Source organism: Muntiacus reevesi, chromosome 1 (assembly GCF_963930625.1).
Source record: "Muntiacus reevesi chromosome 1, mMunRee1.1, whole genome shotgun sequence".
In the NCBI taxonomy this organism is placed as follows: Eukaryota; Metazoa; Chordata; class Mammalia; order Artiodactyla; family Cervidae; genus Muntiacus; species Muntiacus reevesi.
In genome coordinates, this window is record NC_089249.1 from 57142581 (window position 1) to 57165099 (window position 22519).

Below are 22519 nucleotides of genomic sequence, written 5' to 3' on the forward strand. Positions count from 1 at the left end.
AAACTGATTTCTGAGAAAAAGAATTCATGAAAGCACATAAAGAAAGCTTTTTAGGTTAATACAGTAAAAAATTATAATATTAATAGGTTACTCCATGGGAACAAATAGCTCTTTGTGGTAATCATGTTGTAGGATCAATGTATTCCTTAAGTCATAACAGGCAGGGAAAGAGGTGAACTGACAGGGGGAGGCCAGCCATGGGCAGATCTGAGCCACAGGGGTCCCCTGCAGAGGCAAGGACTACTCGAGTGCACGACCCGTTTGGTTTCCAAGCCCGGAGCCTGCCTGGGGATCCTTTATCTCAATGTATTTAACTTCTCACAAGGGCACATCCAGCCTCCCACTGGACTGTGGGGTATCTTTGGTACCCACAAAGGCCCCATAGGGGGTCAGGATAGAGACAGGCACTTGTCAGAGGAGCCCAGGCAACCCATATCTGCAGGTTAAGAAAAAAGGCTTCACGCTGCACACATCTTTCATGCAAAAATCATTCCCTCCAGCTCTATTAACGTCCTTGGGAGCCTGAGCTGTGGGATTACGCTAGAGGCGAAACCCAGCTCCAAGGGTCCCCCCAACTTAACTAGCTATAGCCGAAGGAGTGATGGACAGACAGAACCCCCCTTCTCCCAGGAGGGGTCAGAGCAAGACTCCCATGTGCTAATTATCAGAAGACAAAAAAGGAGAAGGGGGCAACAGAGGATGAGATGGTTGGATGGCATCACCGACTCAATGGACATGAGTTTGAGCAAACTCCGAGAGATGGTGAAGGACAGGGAAGCCTGGCGTGCTGCAGTCCATGGGTCGCAAAGACTCGGACATGACTTAGCATCTGAACAACAACAACAAAGGAAAAGGAGATACTGCCTCAGACCCTAGACTGTGACTGTGTCTTCAACACCACTGCCTCGGCTCTTGGGCCGGGCTCTACAGAATAGCAACTGAATAGAAAATTACTCATTTTCCCAATTTACTCAGTTACCGTTAGACTTAAATCTCCATGACTCAACCTACCTCTCATGTTACTTGATGGCAAAGCAAACGGAAAGGAAAAAGGGAGAGAGACCCGTGGACATCGCACTCACTCCCGCCCCCAGGGTGAGGCCCCCTTACCGGATGAAACTCAGGTGGACGCCCAGGGACCGGTGGCTCCCAGAGCAGTCGATGCACAGGAATACCCCGTAGGTGATGCTGGCCCAGCTGGGGTTCTTGGCACCGCAGTCAAAACACACCTGAAAGAAAAGTTCAAAGCTCAGTCACCAGTTGATCCTTATTTGCCAGATCAGCCATCCTATAGGACAATACAGGATTTGGCTTGAAAACTGCTTAAGCCTCACAATTTAAACTGATTATTAGAAGGAATTCCCTGGTGGTCCAGTGATAAGGACTCAGCGCTTTAACTGCTGGGGCCTGGGTTCAAGCCCTGGTCAGGGAACTAAGACCCCACAAGCAGAGTGGTGCAGCAAAAAACAAACAAACAAACAAACTGGCTATTAGAAAATATCTCACTTCAATTTTTTAAAAAAAGCTCAAGTTTCTATTTCATTTATATGATATTATTATATTACACATATTACATATTAATAGAAATATTAATACAGTGTATTAATCACATAATAAATCACATATTATTGTGTATCTATTGTAACACTTCCCCAGTGGCTCAGTGGTGAAGCATCCTTCTGTAGAGCAGGAGATGCAGGAGATACGAATCACACCCCTGGGTCGGGAAGATCCCCTGGAGGAGGAAATGGCAACCCACTCCGCTATTTCTTGCTGGGAAAATCCCACGGACAGAGAAGCCTGGCGGACTACGGTCCGTTGGGTCACAAAGAGTTGAAGCACACGTGCAGGTTATTATAACACTCGGCGGTATGTGTAGTGAAGGGAACTCAGGTGCGTTTATCATCTCAAATATGACGCATGCATGAAGCATCAACAGGGCTCCTCCCCGGTCACATGAACAAACACTAGACAGGAGTATCCTGCTGGAAACACCCAAGGCCTTACCCCCAGGGCTCTCCACCAGATGGCAGCTGTTCACGCCTGGTTCTTTCCTCCTCAGCCAGAGGAGGCGGAGAGCGTGGTACCCAGACTCCAAGATGCCCCCGGGTCCTGCCCTCTTGGTCCTAAGTGAAGTGAAGTTGCTCAGTCGTGTCCGACTCTTTGTGAGTCTATGGACTGTAGCCTTTGTGACTCTATGGACTGTAGCCCACCAGGCTCCTCCATCCATGGAATTTTCTAGGCAAGAGCACTGGAGAGGGCTGCCATTTCCTTCTCCAGGGCGGGGCTTCCCTTGTGGTTCAGTTGGTAAAGAATTCACTTGCAATGTGGGAGACCAGGGTTCGACCCCTGGGTTGGGAAGATCCCCTGGAGAGGAGAAGGGCTACCCGATCCAGTATTCTGGCCTAGAGAATTCTATGGACTGTATAGTCCACGTGGTGGCAAAGAGTCGGACACGACTGAGCAACTTTCACTTCACTGCTCCAGGAGGACCCCCTGACCCAGGGATCGAACCCCGGTCTCTCTCACTGCGGGCAGATGCTTTACCGTCTGAGCCGCCAGGGAAGCCCGCATCCCGGTCCTCAGCCCTCAGGTAATCTGCAGCCTCACTCCGCGCGGAGACTTGTGCGACCAATGATGCGGCAGACGTGCTGCCGCGGCATTTCCGGGTTCGGGCCTACAGGCCCTCGGCTTCCTTTCCCTCCCCGGCTCCCTCTCCCCTGCATCACTGGCCCTGGGAGACACCAGCGGCCATGTCCGGAGGACACTGGGCAGCCTAGTGGAGAGACCCACGTGGGGAGGACCCGAGGCCTTCAGTCCGACAGCCAGCGGGAGGCAGAGGCCGGCTGCCCGCGGCGTGGGCGCGCTTGGGGTAGAAGCCCGAGCCTTCAGCGGCTGCAGCCTTAGGAGCGGCCCTGACCCTGCCAGCCTCAAGGATGGCTCAGGTCAGCACTCTTCGTCTGATAACAGGGGCACAGACACAGTGCTCGTCATGGAAATTAATACTACTGATTAATTAGAGTCGGAACAACAGGGCTGTTAAGAATTCCACTAATAATAGAATCGTTTTCCAGGAAAGAAAAAAAGAAACCCATATTCTTCCCAGCTGAGCCCCCTCTCCCCGCTGATTCCTGGCCCTCAAAACCTGTGTGAGACAAGTTGTGTTTGTTGTTTTAAGATGCTGAGTTCTGCACTGGGTACTGATACCGAGAGCTACCGCTGTGTGGAACGCTGTGTCCTTCACGACCTCTGCCCCCTCCACTCTCTGCAGGCCGCTTTTACAGCAGACACACAGCTCACGCCCAGGGAGCATGCCCCCTCCTGCACAGATGGCGCCTGGCACTCCTACGGGCCCTGGGGACCCCTCCTCCCTCACTCGCACAGAGCCCAGACATGCTGAGAGCTCATCAATGTTTTCTGGGTATTTTTTTATCTCCCACAGAGCCTGAAAAATAGTGACGTACCCACACTAAGCATTCAGTAAATATATTAATCAAATGAACAATTTGTAAAAAATATCACCAGCTCAAAAATTATCGCCAGCCCCCTCAACACTGACTGGAGTCAAACATTCTTCATCTAATAATGAGACATACACAGTGCTTGTCATGGAATTAATAGTTGTAATGAATTAAAACCAGAACAACAGAATAGTAAAAATTCCATGAATAGGAGGTTTTTTTTAAAAACTCCCAAATTTCAGATATGCTTTTCAGGCAGAGCCACCTCTGTGAAGGTTGTTCCAACTTTAACCATGAAGAGAGATCTGGCTTCTGGCCTCTTGAGGGCAATACAAGTGTGAAAACACAGGTGGATTTTCCGAAGCCCTTCACGGTGACAGGTGCACATGAAGCCTGTGGTGGAGGGGGGACAGCTGACGTGAGAGACACCGGTCATTCACTTCGGTGTTTGTTGATTGCCTGCTGTATGCCAGACACCATGGCAGAGCCTGAGGTACTAAGAAATGGATGGTGGTACTGATTCTACGAACACTTGCTGAGTCCCTCCTCCTTTCCCCCAACAGGCCACTAATGTAGGAGAAATGCATGCATGTTAAGCCACTTCAGTCATGTCCAACTCTGCGATCCCATGGACTGGAGCCTGCCAGGCTCTTCTGTCCATGAGGATTCTCCAGGCAGGAATACTAGAGTGGGTTGCCAGGGGATCTTCCCGACCCAGGGGTCAAACTCAAGTCTCTTGTGTCTCCAGCATTGGCAGGCGGATTCCTCACCACTAGGACCACCTGGGACATGAAAATGAAGATGCCCCGTGGTAACAGCCATTAGAGTAAGGAATCCCCTCTAGTGGGCTGCCGCACAGTGGGACCGACTCTGCCAGAGGTGCCATCCCCCTGCAAGAGGCCACTGTAATTCCTCATTCACTCAGCCAACAGCTGCCACTATCGGGAAGCCCCTGGCACACACAGAGTGATGTACAAAGGTAGCCTGTGGAGCTCACAGCAGTCTAGGAGTCCTACCGAAGGCAACACTAGTTATAATGCTGAACCTCAGTAAGCAAGGATAGGTTGCAAAGTTTTCTAGACAGGGTACAAGTGGCATTTGGGACATCAAGAATAGAGTCTAAAAGGGCAGTAAGTGGCAAAAGCCTGTGCAGGAAATGGCCCTGTGCAGGGAGATGACCCAGAGGCTGGGAGCACACAGCCCAGAGCAGGCAAGTCTGAGAATCACTCCCAAGGTGGTCGCAAGGCTGGCGCTGAAAAGACAGCATCAGGGTTTCTAACAAGTGGCCTCAGCATCTTCCCGACCTACCAACTAAGAATGTAGCTCCATGAGGGCTGGGGCCTTGCTCGCTTCAGCTGAGCTCTGAGTGTTGAGCCCGATACAAAGCACGGACCAAATGCAAACACAGGTGGTCAAAGAGTTCCTGAGCCAAGACTGTGACCTTTGGAGGCTGAGGTCAGAGGGCAGCTAGAAATCCCAGCCTGGCTCTCACAAGTGCTGCCTTGGTTCTCCTGCGGGAACGGGGACTCCACTGTGCTTTGATACGCAACCCTAAAACAAAATGCCAAAGAATCAATGCTTTTGAATTGTGGTCTTGGAGAAAACTCTTGAGTCCTTTGGACAGCAAGGAGATCAGGCCAGTCTATCCTAAAGGAAATCAACCCTGAATATTCATTGGAAGGACTTTTTGCTGAAGCTGAAGCTCCAATACTTTGGCCACCTGATGCAAAGAGCCAACTTATTGGAAAAGACCCTGATGCTGGGAAAAACTGAAGGCAGGAGGAGAGGGGGATGACAGGATGAGACAATTGAATGGCATTCCTGACTCAGTTGACATGAATTTGAGCAAACTCTGGGAGATGGTGGAGGACAGGGAAGACTGGAGTGCTGCAATCCATGGGGTCACAAAGAGTTGGACGTGACTTAGCGACTGAACAACAATGACAAACCAAAGTGGAGATATGATTTTCTAAGCAAAATATCAGCTCTTATGGTAATAAAAATAATTTTGGACTAGCAGTTTGTTTTGCCTTGTGTGAGAATAGTAATTACTATAGAAATCACGGCTAATGTGTTCCATGCCAGGCATTGTTGCTGGTCAATGGAATCTTTCTAACAACCGTATAAGAAGGCACTTTTCTTATCCCCATCAGGGCCAGCTTCTGGGCGTGTGTGTGATCCATACATTCACTCACACGGGGCCCTGCATGGCACGCAGAAGGGCCCATGAGTGGTTAATGCTCTGCTGTGCCATCTTGAAATTCTTAATGCTTTTCCAACAAGAGCCCTGTATGTTCACTTTGCATGTTTCAAGTTCCCTGCAAAGTTTATAAAGCCAGTCTTCATCCCCATGTTAGAGAAAACTAAGGAAATATGAAGTGAACGATTATAGCTAGGAAGTAGTATCACAGGGATGAGACCCCAGACAGGCAGTCTGCCCTTGAGCACACTCTTCATCCCTTCACTGCGCTGCCTCTCTCCAGACCAGGCAGCCCTTGATCTGTCCTCTAAACACAGGACCACTAGCTCCAAAAAGGCAGCAACCTGTCCCTTTTCTCATCGGCGCATCCTCAGTGCTTTGTAGCGCCCGGCACACTGCCTGTGCTTAACTGGTATTTGTTGAATGAATAACTCAAACGATCAAGGAACAGCTGAGATGGGAAGGATTTCACAAACTAGAAAACTGACCCTTTGAGGTAAACCTTTGATCCAGAGTAAATATTCACCACACACAGAGGGGGAGAAGTCAGATGCCGCATTCTAAAAATAAACCAAAGTGTTTTTAAGTATCTTCCCTGTGTCATGTGTCTTAGCACTCTTTTTAACCTTCTCCTTTAAAAATGCTTATTAATTCTTCCACATCATTATAACTAGTTTCCATCTTTGCTTAGGTAATTATAACTAGTTTCCATCTTTGCTTAGGTAATTGTAACTGGTTTTCATCTTTGCTTAGGTAATTATAACTAGTTTCCATCTTTGCTTAGGTAATTGTAACTAGTTTCCATCTTTACTTAGGTAATTGTAACTAGTTTCCATCTTTGCTTAGGTAATTGTAACTAGTTTCCGTCTTTGCTTAGGTAATTGTAACTAGTTTCCATTTGCTTAGGTAATTGTAACTAGTTTCCATCTTTGCTTAGGTAATTGTAACTAGTTTCCATCTTTGCTTAGGTAATTATAACTAGTTTCCATCTTTGCTTAGGTAAAGGTCTATTGTGCATGTGTGCATGCTAAATAGCTTCAGTTGTGTTCAACTCTGTGCAACCCGATGGACTGTAGCCCACCAGGCTCCTCTGTGCATGGGATTCTCCAAGCAAGAACACTAGTGGGTTGCCACGCTCTCCTCCAGGGCATCTTCCTGACCCAGGGATGGAAACTGCGTCTTTTACCTCGCCTGCGTTGCCAGGCAGTCTTTACCACTAGCGCCACCTGGGAAGCCCAATGGTTTATTCTCTTTGCGACCCCATGGACTGTACAGTCCATGGAATTCTCCAGGTTAGAATGCTGGAGTGGGTAGCCTTTCCCTTCTCCAGGGGATCTTCCCAACCCAGGGAGTGAACCCAGGTCTTCCCATTGCAGGCACATTCTTTACCAGCTGAGCCACAAGGGAAGCTCAATGGTTTATTACTAACACTCAAATAAATAAAAAGTCTTAGTCAAGGAATGCAGCACTATACTGTGGAACTCTGCTGCTGCTGCTGCTGCTGCTAAGTCACTTCAGTCGTGTCCAACTCTGTGCGGCCCCATAGACGGCAGCCCACCAGGCTCCCCCGTCCCTGGGATTCTCCAGGCAAGAACACTGGAGTGGGTTGCCATTTCCTTCTCCAATGCATGAAAGTGAAAAGTGAAAGGGAAGTCGCTCAGTCGTCTCCAACTCTTTGCGACCCCATGGACTGCAGCCCACCAGGCTCCTCCATCCATGGGATCTTCCAGGCAAGAGTACTGGAGTGGGTTCCCATTGCCTTCTCTGTGTGGAACACTACCACAAACTATTTTTGCTCAGTGCTTTTATTAACCCTACTACAGGATATAAATTTTTTTTACAGGTGTGTTGTTCATAATTAAAATAATAATAACAAAAATAGCTGATATGTATCGATGGCCAGTATATACAGGTACAACTCTAAGTGTTTTTCTTGGATTTTCTCATTTAATCCTCACAATAACTGTCTGAATTAGACCCGGCTCATGCCCCATTTTCAGATGAGGAAAATAAGGCACAAAGCGGTCAAGTAATGTGCCCAAAGTGACAGGAAGTCACGGTGTCTGGACTACAATTTATAGCCAAGCCCATACATGTCCTTCAAAAGCATTCCTGGTATAAAGACACTGACTTCTTACTTAAAAGGGGCACCTTCCTGTTGATGAGTTCAGTCAATGAGAACTTATGTTGTGTTTCTGACATAAAGCAGACAAAAATATATGGCCTCTACTCTGCTAACTCTAGATCCTTATCTCGTCTAGTTTACAGCAACCACTCTTTATAAACAGATTCACGAAAATTTGAAAATCAAGAAAACAGCAAAGAAGTCGGCACTGGAGAATTCCTGGAACCTTTCTCCTCCGGTCTTTCTTACACTCGTCAGATATCACCACCAATAAACGGCTTCCTTTTGTACTTCTCTTAGGCTGTAAAAATACTGGCTCCCCTCCACCTAGACTGAAAAACATCTACATGTTGTAAAACTCTGGGACTTTCTGTGCCATCATGTCATGGCTCATGACCATGCTGGTTAACAGCTGTTCACTTTGGAGGTGGCAGTGGGGGCCAGGCAGAACAGTCACGGAGAAGAGGGGAGAGTCCATGCTGACATGATCGCCCTTTGCACTGGCCAGGTTCCACGCCAACCTGTGATCCTTACCGAGGGTGTCACTTTAGCCTGATGTGTCATCCCTTCTCTAGCCAGTCGAAAAAAGTGCTAAGAGTCATAGGGGTGGGAAACGGCCCCTGAGATGAAGAAAAAAAGGAAAACCCCAATCTCCAAGGAGACCCAAAGGGAAGGAAGGGAAAGGGTCTGTGCCGGGCTTTCTTACCTAGCAAGAGTTAAGAGCTCCAAGTCACTTAGCAGCAACTACTTAGCTTCAAGAGACACGGAGATTGAGGCTGCCATCCCAGGACACAGGGCACCAACCAGCCTCCGACTGGCACCTCTGGGGAGTCTCAGAGGTGAGGTCGAAGGTGGAGAGGGGGCACGCTCAGCTTGCCCAGGGCCCAGTGCTACCAGCTGGAGTTTCTGACCCGGTGCATGCTTCCTGGCTGGGTCACAGGTGGCCTGCGGGGTCCGCCCCCAATCGCGGGAGCCCCGTGTACGCCCCCCTCCCCTCCAGCCCTCTCTCAGGTCCCAGAGCTCGCCCCCAGTTCTCTCAGGAACTCAAGAGTCCACTCTGCTGCTCCCTCAAAGCCCACTCTGCCTCCCCGTAAGCTCCCAGGCCCCGTACGCCCCTAGTACCCCCAGATGCTCTCGCCTCCCGCCCCCAGGACTTCCCAGGTGTCCGCCCAGCCTTGGGCCTTGGCGTGCGCCCCCACCCCCGCCCCTCCCGTGCTGAAGCGGGGAGGGCAGCGCACCGACCGGACCCAGGCCAGGCCCAGCCGTTGCGGCCGCACAGTGCGACGTGTCACACAGGCCGGGCCGGCTCCTCCTCCCCGCGGCCGCGGCCACTGGCGCCGCAGGGGCCGCCCGCGGGATCCCGCAGTGATGCCAGGCGAGCCTGAACTCTCCTGGCGGCCGTTACCTTGTTGGTGGGCACCGAGCGGAGGCGCTTGAAGATGGTCAGGATGTCTTGCTTGCTGGGGTCCCCCATGATCATCCAAGAACCGGGGCGCAGCTGGCCCCGCCAACCGGGAAGGGCAGAGCTGTGGCGGTTGCCGCCTCCGGGGGGTAGACGCCGGCCGAGGGGCGGGGCTGCCCGGGAAGATCAGACCCCGCCTATCGATGACCCCGCCCCTGGCCCCGCCCACCGCCGCAGCGCACGCGCTGCTCGCTCAAGCCCCGCCCCGCTGCGTCATGCGCATGCGCAGGGAGGCTCGCGCGCCTCCAGGCCCCTACCTGGCTTTGGTTCTGGGCGGGGCTTGTCGCAGGCGGACCTGGGTCTGGCTTGTGCCGGCGCTCACGGCTGCCCAAGGCAGGACCGCTTCGGATGACGCACTCCTTCCTCGGCAGCAGTCGGTCGGCCGAACCTGCCCCTCCAAGTGGCAAAGGAGAAAACCTGCGAGGCGAGGGGCCTCTCTTCCGTTTCCCGATGCCTGAGGGCAGGGTTTTCTCTAACCGCCTTTTAATATATTTATTTCTTTTGCCCCGAGCTAAAGCTGAGGCCTGGGTGGGAAGCGTCCTGTGGCGAAACTGGTTTTCTTAAAGTATCAGTTTGGGTATATCAGTTATTGTTCAGTCGCTAAGCCGTGTCGGACTCTTTGCAGCCCCATGGACTGCATCACGGCCAGACTTCCCTGTCCTTCACGCTTTCCTGGAATTTGCTCAGACTCATGTCCACTGAGTCGGTGAAACCATCCAACCATCTCATCCTCTGCTGCCCCCTTCTCCTCCTGCCTTCAGTCTTTTCCAGCATCAGGGCCTTCTAATGAGTCAGCTCTTCTCATCAGGTGGCCAAAGTATTGGAACTTCAGCTTCAGTCCTTCCAATGAATATTCAGGGTTGATTTCCTTTAGGATTGACTGGTTTGGTCTCCTTGCTGTCCAAAGGACTCTCAAAATTCTTCAACAGCACAGTTCAAAAGCATCAATTCTTCAGTGTTCAGCCTTGTTTATGGTACAACTCTGACACCCATACATGACTGCTGGAAAAACCATAGCTTTGACTTGATGGACCTTTGTTGGGAAAGTAATGTCTCCTTTTTAATACACTGTCTATGTTTGTCACAGCTTTTCTTCCAAGGAGCAAGCGTCTTTTAATTTTATGGTTGCAGTCACCATCCTCAGTGATTTTGGAGTCCAAGAAAATAGTCTGTCACTTTGCATTTTACCCAGTCCATTTGCCATGAAGTGATGGGCCCAGGTACCATGATCTTAGTTTTCTGAATGTTGAGTTTTAAGCCAAGTTTTTCACTCTCACTTTCATCAAGAGACTCTTTCGTTCTTCTTCACTTTCTGCCATAAGGGTGGTGTCATCTGCTTATCTAAGGTTATTCATATTTTTCCTGGCAATCTTGATTCCAGTTTGTGCTTTATCCAGCCTGACATTTCACATGATATACTCTGCATGTATAGTCATGTATAGATATAAGAGTTGGACTATAAAGAAAACTGAGCCCCAAAGAATTGATGCTTTTGAACTGTGGTGTTGGAGAAGAGTCTTGAGAGTCCCTTGGACTGCAAGGAGATCAAACTAGTCCATCCTAAAGGAAATCAGTCCTGAATACTCATTGGAAGGACTGATGCTGAAGCTGAAACTTCAATACTTTGGCCACCTCATGCAAAGAACTGACTCATTTGAAAAAACCCTGATGCTGAGAAAGATTGAAAGCAGGAGAAGGGATGACAGAGGATGAGATCGTTGGTTGGCATCACCATCTCGATGGACATGAGTTTGAGCGAGCTCCAGGAGTTGGTGATGGACAGGGAAGCCTGGCGTGCTGTAGTACATGGGGTCGCAAAGAGTTGAACATGACTGAGTGACTGAACTGAACTCTGCATGTAAGTTGAATAAGCAGAGTGACAATATCCAACTTTGTTGTACTCCCTTCCTGATTTTGAACCAGTTCATTATTCTGTGTCAGGGTAAATCAGTGAGAGGTAACAATTCTCCTGAGGCAAAAGATGCTTACTGGGATATGATGAAAGCAGACAAGAAGAGAGCCGGCTTTTTCCTACCCTTGGCTGACATGACTGCCTGGAGGGTTTAAACGCTTGGAGACGGGCACCTCTTTGACTTAGTGGGTTGGAGCCACTAGGTAAGTGTCGCCCGAGGGTCAGGACAAGGATAACAGGTTTTGGAGTCCAGGCCCAGTTCAGCCAACTTCCTCCCAGCTTTGTGATCTTGGTCAGATCACTTCTCTGAAGCTGGGCTGCTCCTCCCTACCATGGGGTGAGGGCTGGGGAATCAGTGCTGGGCAGTGCAGGAAAGCAGCTTCCCAGTGAACCCAGGGAAACACTTGGGCAGTTGTCTTTCTGCTTTTGAGGTGCCGTGAGGCCTGTTCTCTCAGTCAGTCTGGTTAGATACCCTCAGGGAAGTTGGAAGCTTGAAGGGGCTGGAAGTATTCCAAGGAAGGGAAATATATCACCTTCCAGAACAGTAAGTTACTTTTGCAGTAAGTTTCAGTTCTGACTGAAAGTTCTTCCTTGTATTGAATCAAAGTATTACTTCCCTGGTGGCTCAGTGGTAAAGAATCTGCCTGTCAATGCAGGAGAAAGGTTCGATCCCTGGGTCGGGAAGATCTCCTGGAGGAGAAAATGGTAACCCACTCCAGGATTCTTACCTGGAGAATTCCATGGACCGAGGAACCTGGCGGGCTACAGTCTATGGGGTCACAAAGAGTCAGACACGACTTAATGACTAAACAACAACAGCAACATTGCAATAGTCTGTGTATTTTGTGTCTCTAGGTCCTGGTTTGAGCCTACACAGAACACCCATTCTGATGAGAATAACTTCTTACCAAGTTGTATATTGGATTCAGGGTATTGTCTACTCTGAGAAGAAAAAAATCTACAATGAAATGTAGACAGTGTCTACACTAACTGAGGCATAAAAGGACTAAAGGAAAAAAAATACCATCAGGGTTTTTTTCTCATCTGCTTAATGCCATAATATGTCATACTCCTCTCAACTGAATATAAGTTTTTGAGATCAGATGTATTGTGTCTATCTTTCTATCCCCAGAACCTAAAACAAAGCCTGACACATAGAATATATTCAGTAAGGAGGTGTGGAACAGGCTTAGAATGTAGAAAGCTGCGAAGAATGTGATTCAACATAATAATGAGAAACGGCTGGATAACATTTAAAATCATAACTTGAGCCCATCAGAGAACTGGGGTTGCAAAGCAACCAAGTAAACAGAATTCCAAAGAGAGACATGCCTCCCCAAGATAGATGAAACACAGAACTCCTTCACATTTGGCGAAGAACAGGGGAATGAGGTGGCTACCATACAAGTGGGCAAAAGGAAATCAGTTAAAATTTTAATGAATTCTTCGAGGCCAAGCGTGGACTAGCATGTCAGTTTAGAATAGCTAGGGGCCTCAGAAACAAAGAGAGCTTACTGTCTTCATTCACAAGTTCTTTTCTTTAAAACCTCCATGAGAAGTCTTTCTTCACGAGAAAGATGGAGACAAGCGAGATGGAAAGAAACCCTTTGTTGGGCAAGCATCCAACTTTTGGTGCGTGAAGGTAGAAGCCCACCCACTTCCTTCTCTCCTAGAAAGCAAAAGCATCAAATTCAGTTTCCCTTGGGCTATAGGCAAAGAGCCATGGCTGCCAGGGGTAGAAGCCGAATCCAGTAATCCCAAATCCTGAAGAGGATAGGAAGTCCTCCTGCTCTCAAGAGTCTAGGCAGAAATCCATTGCTTCTGATCTGAGAAAAATAGAAGGACCCAGTCAGTAGGCAGGTCCACATTGCCTTCTGGGTACTGTCCTTGCTGTCCACCTTTTATGAAGATAGCCTGGTATGCCTGTGGCCAGGTAACATCTTAGGGAAAAACCCCAACAATTTTTTTGGCCAGGGGCTTTCCAGGTGGTGCAGTTGGTAAAGAATCTGCCTGCTCAGTGCAGGAGACACAAGAGATGTGGGTTCAATCCCTGGGTCAGGAAGATCCCCTGGCGAAGGGAATGGCTATGCACTCCAGTATTATTGCCTGGAGAATCCCATGGACAGAGGAGACTGGTGGGCTACAGTCCATGGGCTCACAAAGAGTTGGTCATGGCTGAGTGACTAACACTTCAACTTCAACTTCCCAGGTGGCACAGTTGGTAAAGAATCTGCCTGCTCAATGCAGGAGGTGCAAAAGATGCGGGTTCAATCCCTGGGGTTGCAGAGTCAGACATGAATGAGTGGGCGTGCATGCTTTTTGGCCAACCCAATATTTAGTTTATTCAGTTGAACAGGACCTTGCTGAAAGCCCAGTGCCACTCTAGGAAAAACTGGACATGCTTAGACAGTCATATGATGAATCACAAAGTAAGAATAAGCATAGACCTTATCCTTATCCCAGTGGACTTTAGTTTGTGCTGAGAACAAATTGCTGACTTACAAAGACACAATGTAAGAGTTGTGAGTGGTGTTTGTTCAGTGCTGAGGACGGTAGCCCAGGAGACCTCTCACGTTACCTTGAGGTACCAAAGAGGTAAGGGAGGAGCCTGGATATATATGATTTTTTTTTTTTCTGGAAAAAGTGGTCATTGAACATCTGAAGATCACTGCAAATCACAAATAACAGACATCTCAAATTAATGATTTTAGCACTTTTCTCTTTTTGGGAAGACACAAGAATCCGCAGTCTCTGAAATTTTTCCTTCGTTGTGTTTCTTAACTATCTAGGGGCCAGTATCCAAAGCACATGCTTTCTGCTTGTCTCCATTCTGAATTCCCCTCAGTGGGTGACTGCAGTGGGTGCTGGCTTGAACCTTGTAGAACTGGAATGGCAGGTATTTTTTCTTTACAAAGCGAACACTAGCTCTTAGACATGCCATTTCTGTACAGGTCAGATACTTTTGCAAATGACTTCATGGAATCATGAGCAGCCTTATCTGATTTCCACCAACCTCTATATGCTCAGGCAGTGCCTTGTTATTGAAGTGACTTTTGTCTGCTTGTCTGCCATGGCAAACTGACACTGGGTGAAGGAACGCACAGCCTTTATTGCAGGCACCAAGCAAGGAGAATGGGCAGCTCACGCTCAAAGACCCTGACTCTTCAATGGCTTTCAGGGACTTTTTTTTTTTTAATTAATAAACTCGTTTGTTTTTAATTGGAGGATCATTGCTTTACAATGTTGTGTTAGTTTCTGCCATATGTCAGCGTGAATCAGTCACAGGTACACAAATGTTTCCCTCCCTCTTGAACCTCCTTCCCACCTACCACCCCACCCCACCCCTCTAGGTTGTCACAGAACATGGGTTTAGCTCCCTGTGTCGTAGAGCAACAAGGGAATGGGTTTTAAAGACAACACTGAGGTGAGGGTTTCAGCTCATGGGCTTCCTTCTGATTGGGTGGTGGTGAGTTAACAGGGTGATGTTTCAGGAACCTTCTCCTTCCAACCAGTCTGGGGTCAGCATGTCATCAACATCTTCCATCTGGGGGGAGGGGGGCCGGGTCTTAATTTCTGCAGAACAACTCAAAGATACACATCAGAATGTTATGATTAATTGTTGTGAGGAGGAACTAGGTCTCTGCTTTATTGATGAGTTAGTTTTTTTTTACTGCTTCTCCTTTGTTTCTGCATCCCCTCATCTCCTTAATGAATAGATGCTTGAGTCTGGTCTTTGGAACTCAGGTAAGTCCTGGGAAACTAAACCTGTTTTTCACAAGAAACAGGGGACACAGAGGGGCTTTTGTACCCGGGAGGACCCTGTAGGGTCCTTCTTGATTTCACACTTTTGGAAATTCACACAAGTGTCCTTTTTTTTTGGCCACACTGCACAGCTTACAGGATCCTAGTTCCCAGGGATGGAACCTGCACCCTCTTCAGTGGAAGCATAGAGTCCTAACCAATAGATTGCCAGGTGATTCCCCTTGGTTGATTTTTTTTTAATAGAAATTTAAGCTGATGCCATTACCTTCTTTAATGTGTTGAAAAATTTGAAATCCTCATTCAGTTCAGTTGCTCAGTCATGTCTGACTCTTTGCGACCCCATGGACTGTAGCATGCCAGGCCTCTCTGTCCATCACCAACTCCCGGAGCTTACTCAAACTCATGCCCATCGAGTCAGTGATGCCATCCAACCATCTCATCCTCTGTCATCCCCTTCTCCTCCTGCCTTCAATCTTTCCAGCATCAGGGTGTTTTCCAATGAGTCAGCTCTTCATATAAGGTGGCCAAAGTATTGCAGTTTCAGCTTCAGCATCAGTCCTTCCAATGAATATTCAGGACTGATTTCCTTTAGGATGGACTAGTGTGATCTCCTTGCAGTCCAAGGGACTCTCAAGAGTCTTCTCCAACACCATAGTTCAAAAGTATCAATTCTTCGGTGCTCAGCTCTCTTTATAGTCCAACTGTTACATCCATACATGCCTACTGGAAAAACCATGGCTTTGACTAGATGGACCTTTGGTGGCAAAGTAATCTCTCTACTTTTTAATATGCTGTCTATGTAGGTCATAACTTTCCTTACAAGGAGTAAGCTTCTTTTAATTTCATGGTTGCAGTCACCATCTGCAGTGATTTTGGAGCCCAAGAAAATAAAGTCTGTCACTGTTTCCATTGCTTCCCCATCTATTTGCCATGAAGTGATGGAACCGGATGCCATGATCTTAGTTTTCTGAATGTTAAGCTTTAAGCCAACTTTTTCACTCTCCTCTTTCACTTTCATCAAGAGGCTCTTCAGTTCTTCACTTTCTGCCATAAGATGACACCCTTATGGTGGTGTCATCTGCATATCTGAGGTTATTAATATTTCTTCCATCAGTCTTGATTCCAAGTTGTGCTTCATCCAGCCCAGCATTTCACATGATGTATTCTGCATATAAGTTAAATAAGCATGGTGACAATATACAGCCTCGTTACTTTAATATTTATAACATTACAATATTATACAAAATAATTGAAAAGTGAAATGGAAACTTATGTTTACACAAAAACCTACACTTGCAAACCTACGTTTGCAAACATGAACATTTATAATGCATTTATTTGTAATCATCAGAAACTAGAGAAACAGCCAAATATCCTTCAATTGAACTAACAAACCATGGTACATTCACTCAATGGAAACTACTCACAGTAAGTAGAAATAAAGTATTTATCCATGTAACCATGTAGATGGATTTCAATGAATTATGTGAAGTGAAAGATAAGACAATCTCAAAAGGCTATATGTTATATGATTCTATTCATATGACATTCTGGAAAAGTCAAAACTATGAAAATAAAAGAGATCAGTGGTTTCCAGGGGCTGGAAATACAAGGAGGGGTTGATTACAGTGGAGCAGGGAGACATCTGAGGGGTGAGGGGACAGTTCTACATCTTGATTGTGGTGATGGTTACATGACTATATGAATTTGTCAAATTATACACTAAAAACAGGGTGCATTTTACTATGTGTGAATTATACCTTTAAAAATGGGGAAAAAATGGGAAAGAAGTGCTCAGTGACATGGGACTTATAACACATGAAATAAAGAAGACTGAGAGCCGACGAATGGATGCTTTTGAACTGTGGTGCTGAAAGAAGACTCTTGAGAGCCCTTTGGACTTCGAGGAGATCCAACCAGTCAATCTTAAATCCTAAAGGAAATCAGCCCCGAATGTTCATTGGAGGGACTGATGCTGAAGCTGAAACTCCAATACTTTGGCCACCAGAAGCAAATAGCTGACTCATTGGAAAAGATCCTGATGCTGGGAAAGATTGAAGGCAGGAGAAGGGGATGACAGAGGACGAGATGGCTGAATGGCATCACCGACTCAATGGACATGAGTTTGAGCAAGCTCCAGGAGATGATGAGGGACAGAGAAACCTGGTGTGCTGCAGTCCATGGGGTCGCAAAGAGTCAGACACGACTGAGCGACTGAATGCCGACACAGGGAGATTCAAGCAGCCATGGAACATGTTTTTGTGTTAGTCACTCAGCCCTGTCTGACTCTTTGTGACCCACAGACCATAGCCCACCAGGCTCCTCTGTCCATGGAATTCTCCAGGCAAGAATACTGGAGAAGGTTGCCACTTCCTCCTCCCCCAACCCAGGGATTGAACTCACGTCTCCTGTGTCTCCGACATTGGAAGTGGATTCTTTTTTTATTTCCTTTTTTAAAAATTTTCTTTTATTTTGCAAGTGGATTCTTTACCTGCTGAACCATTGGGGAAGGGCCCAAGACAAGTTTTTAACAGCCGAAAGCGCTAACCAATTGCGCCACAGAGACAAATGGTCCAAGACAAGTTTTTAGTGAAAGTATATTTAGGGACATGAGAAACGTTCATGGTCAAATATTAAGAGTGAAGCAGGGTACCAAACCACATTCAGAGTATGATCCCAGTTCTGTAAAACACACACACGTTAACAGTAAGGACAAACACCTGCGTGTGTGTACATACAGAAAGAAGACTAAAAAAAATGCACCAGAATATCAGCAGTGTTACCTCTGCATGTTAGGATTTAATGTTTTTCTGGATACTTTTGCTTAGTTTCCAGATTTTCATCTGAACCTTTGTTCGCTTTACAATGACCACATTGTTATTTGAAGACGTTAATAGAGGGGCAGGAGCAGTCTGGCTATCTTGACCGGGACGTGGCCGATAAGCTGCACGTGGTTCATTTGCAGTCAGTTTCCACTTGTTGATCAAACAACACGAGCTGAGGGCTGTCTGTTCTCAGACCTCTGGGCCAGGCCCTTGAGTTTCTGTGGCCTTCAGCTGCCGCACCTCGTGACACGGTTGTAGCCTGCTCACCAAGCCAGGCTGTTAGTTATCCTTTCCTCAGAGAATGATGTTATTATTATCTCTTTAATTAAAAAAGTATTTATTTATGTGTTTGTGCCGGGTCTTAGTTGTCGCACATGGCGTCTTGGATCTTTGTGGAAGCTTGTGAACTCTTAGTTGCGGCATGTGGGATCTGGTTCCCTGACCAGGGCTCGAACGCGGACTCCCTGCATTGGGAATGCGGAATCTCAGCCACTGGAAAGTGAAAGTCGTTCATTCGTGTCTGACTCTTGGCTCCAGGTCAGAATACTGGAGTGGGTAGCCTTACTCTTCTCCAGGGGATCGTCCCAACCCAGGGATCGAACCCAGGTCTCCCGCACTGCGGGCAGATTCTTTACCAGCTGAGCCACAAGGGAAGCCCACGAATACTGGAGTGGGTAACCTATCCCTTCTTCAGCAGATCTTCCCAACCCAGGGATCAAACCGGGGTCTCCCGCATTGCGGGCAGATTCTTTACCAATTGAGCTATCACCTGGGAAATCCCCAGGGAATGATGTTATTTATGCAGTTCATCTGTTCCTTCCTTCATTCATTTCTTAGCCTTCCCCACAGAGGATCGAAGAAGTCTAAAACAGTGTAATCTGGGTTTTTTTGGGATGGTTCAAGATGGATTTCTTTTCGCTTTAGTTCCACAAGCACTGGTACTAGAAAGAAGATAAGGCGCCGTCCCTGAACCAATGAGCTTGACGCCAGCAGTGACAACGTGGTGTCCAGAGCACACAGCGGGGCCTCTCGGGTCAGGTGGCTCTGACTCGTCGGCATGACTCCCATCCTGGAAAGTAACTGCAGGTGAGCGGCCCTGGGGGCCGGCACACCCTCACCCGCCGAGGCCGGCGCTCTCGTGGTCCAACAGCGCGACCTAGTGGGCAGGGACGCCACTGCACCACCCGCGTCTGAACCTTGCTAGCCGTGCGGTAGCGGCTACACCTTGGGCGAGTTACCTAACATCTCTGTGCTTCAGATTCCTCATCTATGGAAATAGGGGTAACAATATTACGTAGTTCAGAGTGTTGCTGTGTTAAATGCTAATAAATGTCAAAGAGTTTAGAACCAGTTCTGGCATAGACTGAAATACCAATGTTTACTATTGCCATTTTAAAGAACCAAAAAACCCAAAATTCTCTTGTCATTTATTGATGAGCAAACCAAGGCTCAGAGAAATTAAGTATTTTGCTCAAGGTAACATAACTAATTAAGGTCCCACAATCGGAGTCAAGTTCGAGTGCAGGGAATACGACCTCACAGTACCTTACTGTCGTATGCTCTTGACCACTGGCTTCATCTTTTCATGTTTGTAAGACTAAGTTTCAGAGAAGAAAAAATATTTTATCAGGTTTTGGTGTGGGAAATCCAGCCTTCTTATATACAGCTTCATATATGAATGAATATATGGCTTGGAGGAAGCTTTCATGCCCAGCCTCTGTTTGGGGAGGATTCAGCATCTCCAGCTGGGGTCTGCGTACTTCGGTTATTATCTACTTGAGTTGGGATGGCATTTAGGGGTGAGACCACTTTCATAAAGCGGTGCCTTATATCTATGTGTTTTAACAAGCTCGCTCACACTGTTGACCCCAGATGATGAAAAAGAAAAGATGGGATCCATTTCCTCACTTTCCAGATGAGGAAACTGAGGCTCAGAGATATAAAGGGACTTGCCTGCGGACACAAGGTGCCCGTCCGACCCTGAGGGGCACCTCTCTCTCCACTACCTGGCTGCCACTGAGCCCTCCCTGCCCCTTGCCAGAGATGGGAGGTCATGCTGGTCTGATGTCCCTTGCTCCCTGGGCTCGCTCTTTTTTAGAACAATTTTTAACATGAAAAAAAAAAAAAAGATTACTTATCTGTTTATTTGGCTGCTTTGGGTCTTAGTTGCGTCATGGGGATCTTTCATTGGGGCGCACGGACTCTCTAGATGTGGCGCTTGGGCTCAGCAGTTGTGGTATACGCGCTTAGTGGCCCTGCGGTATACGGGATCTTAATTCCCCAAAGTGAAAGTTGCTCAGTCGGCTCTGACTCTTTGCGACCCCATGGACTATACAGTCCCTGGAATTCTCCAGGCCAGGATACTGGAGTGGGTAGCCTTTCCCTACTCCAGGGGAATCTTCCCAATCCAGGGATTGAACCCAGGTGTCCCGCATTGCGGGCGAATTCTTTACCAGCTCAGCCACCACGGAAGCCCAAGAATGCTGGAGTGGGTAGCCTAGCCCTTCTCCAGCAGATCTTCCTGACTCAGGAATCAAACCTTGGTCTCCCGCATTGCAGGCGGAGTCTTTACCAGCTGAGCTACCAGGGAAGCCCTTAGTTCCCAAACCACGGGTCAAACCGACGTCCGCTGCATTGCAAGGCAGATCCTTAACCACTGGACCAGCAGGGAAGCCCCCTCCCTGGCTCCCTTTGTCCATACTGTCCCTGCCTTCTTGGCCCAGTCCGTGGCTGATGGATCTCTAGGTCCCCAGGGCTCAGCTCCTGTGGCCTGGAGCTGGCTTAGGAGCGTCTGCTTGGTAGTTTGAACAAATCACGGAGCACATGGAATTGCAGGTTCTTAAGGCAGCTCTGACCTGCTCAGAACGTGGCCCGGGTAAGCGTCCCCTGGGGACTTGTTAGATATGCAGACTCTGGGCCTCAGAAACTCTGGAATGTGGCCTGGCAAGCTAGAGAACCAGCGCCCTTTGGAGCCGGGCACTGGAGCTCAGACCCCACGTCTGCCCCTGGTTTGCTGAGTGCTGTGATGCAAGCCACTCAAGCTCTCTGGTCTATAAGACAGGGTTCATCATCGTAAGGTTTCTATGGTCCTTTGCAGGGAGGGGTGCTCGGCGCAGGGCCTGGTGTGTAACTGATTCGTCAACAGCAGGCTGAGAAGCTCCCTTTCCCCCAGGAGTGTGGGGTCAGCCTGGATCCTCTGGCCCTGTGCTTGGCAGTGGCCCTGCCTGGCGGGGGATGAGCCTCAGACCTCAGACCTCAGCAGCTTCTGTCCCGGCCTCAGCCTCCCCCTGGGCAGCCCCAGTCTGTCCATTAAGGGCTGTGGCCCTGCCCTTCTGCTCGCTCCCTCCAGAGTCAGTGCAGGGGTCACTGCCGGCCGGCTGAGGGAAAACCCTGAGAGGGGCACAGACCTCCTGCAGGTGTCTGGGGAGAGGGCTGGTGAGGGGCACAGGGGGCAGCTGCCCGGGTCACTAGGTCAGAGGTCACTTGCCTTCTGAGCATGACCAGGGGGGCTTGCAGAGGATGAAATACCACCCCCCGCCCATGCGCTGGGGGGACTGGGGTGGGCTGCTGAGGGTCCCCTGGCGGTGGTGTGGATGCAGCCGTGGTCTCAGGGGGAGAAGGGGCAGTGGCAATGGGGCTGGGGAAGGCAGAGGCAAAGGGGACCTGGTGGCCCAGCATGGAGGGTGAGGGGGGGCGGCCAAGGATGCCAGGGGGTCCTGACTGGAGCCGGGGGACGCGGTGCCAGGCACCTGTGGCCTGTGACCCCGAGTTTAAGCCTCCAGCCGGGAGGCAGGCATTGCTCTGGCTTGGAGGGGACGAGGCCCAGGCGTGGGCGAAGTTTTCCAGCTGACCCTGAGGGCCAGGAGAGGGCAGCAGGCAGCGAGGGCTGCCTCAGGATTCCTGCAGGAGCTCTGGGGGGCACAGCAAGCAGAGAAAAGAGGCTTCGCCCCGACTCCTGAGGGCTCCTCCTGCTCAGCCACCCTGTTCTTTATCCACTGATGGAGGGAGCGAGGATGGGCTCGCCCTCAAGAGTCCTGCAAATGTAAGTTTGAACTACGGCTCTGCCGTAGGACCTCGGGCAGGGCACTGGACTTGTTTTCAGACGGGGTGTCTTCTGTAAAGTGGGGACTCCAGCCTCCCCATGGGCGGGCACCGCAGTACATGAGCTCACAGAGTGCCCAGGACTGGCCGGCCCAGCGCAGGCCGTGGGACTGGGAGCCTGCCCTGACCCCTCCGCTCTGAGCCCGCTTCTCTCGCAGAGGCTGCCTGGGGCTGCAACTGGAAGCTGGTGACTGCCGGGGGCAGTGGGCAGCCTCGATGGGCTCAGAGCCTCCTCGGAAGCAGAGAGCAGGGCCCACCTCACTCGCAGCGTGTTTGGAGCTGGGCAGTTCTTTGCAGACGATGTCAGTGAAGTGGGGCCGATGCACAGCACAGGTTCAGGACATGTTTTCGAAGAAGCTGGGGCGGTGAGTGGTCTCTGGTCTGGTCTTGCTGTCTGGGCCTCGGGGAGGGGGAGGGAAGTGCCAGCCTGCTGCCCATGCTGGGGGCACTGAGGCCACACACAGAAGCAGGCTGGAGGGAAGGAAGCACCCCAAGGGGTCAGGGGCCTCGACTCCCCAGCCCCGAGCTTGGCAGGGATGGTGGGACAGAGACATGGACCCTGGGCAGTGCTCCTGTGCTGGGGTCTTGTCCGGCTCCAGACGCCGGTGAAGACACGTCCACCAGCTGGTGTGAGCGGGAGGCACACGCATGGCACAGAGACGGTCACAATC

At 49.3% G+C, this 22519-nt stretch overlaps 1 protein-coding gene across 1 annotated transcript in view; it reads right to left on the bottom strand.

The window, feature by feature from the left end:
- ARFGAP3 (ADP ribosylation factor GTPase activating protein 3) overlaps positions 1 to 9348 on the bottom strand; it is a 49966-nt gene extending 40618 nt beyond the window's left edge. The window contains exons 1-2 of the mRNA XM_065945060.1: positions 9192 to 9348; positions 1111 to 1229 (exon numbers count right to left, since the gene is read on the bottom strand). Of these exons, the coding sequence (XP_065801132.1) occupies positions 1111 to 1229; positions 9192 to 9266 (194 nt within the window). The 5' untranslated portion in view covers positions 9267 to 9348. The remainder of the gene's footprint in view (positions 1 to 1110; positions 1230 to 9191) is intronic.
- Positions 9349 to 22519: the final 13171 nt, after the last annotated feature.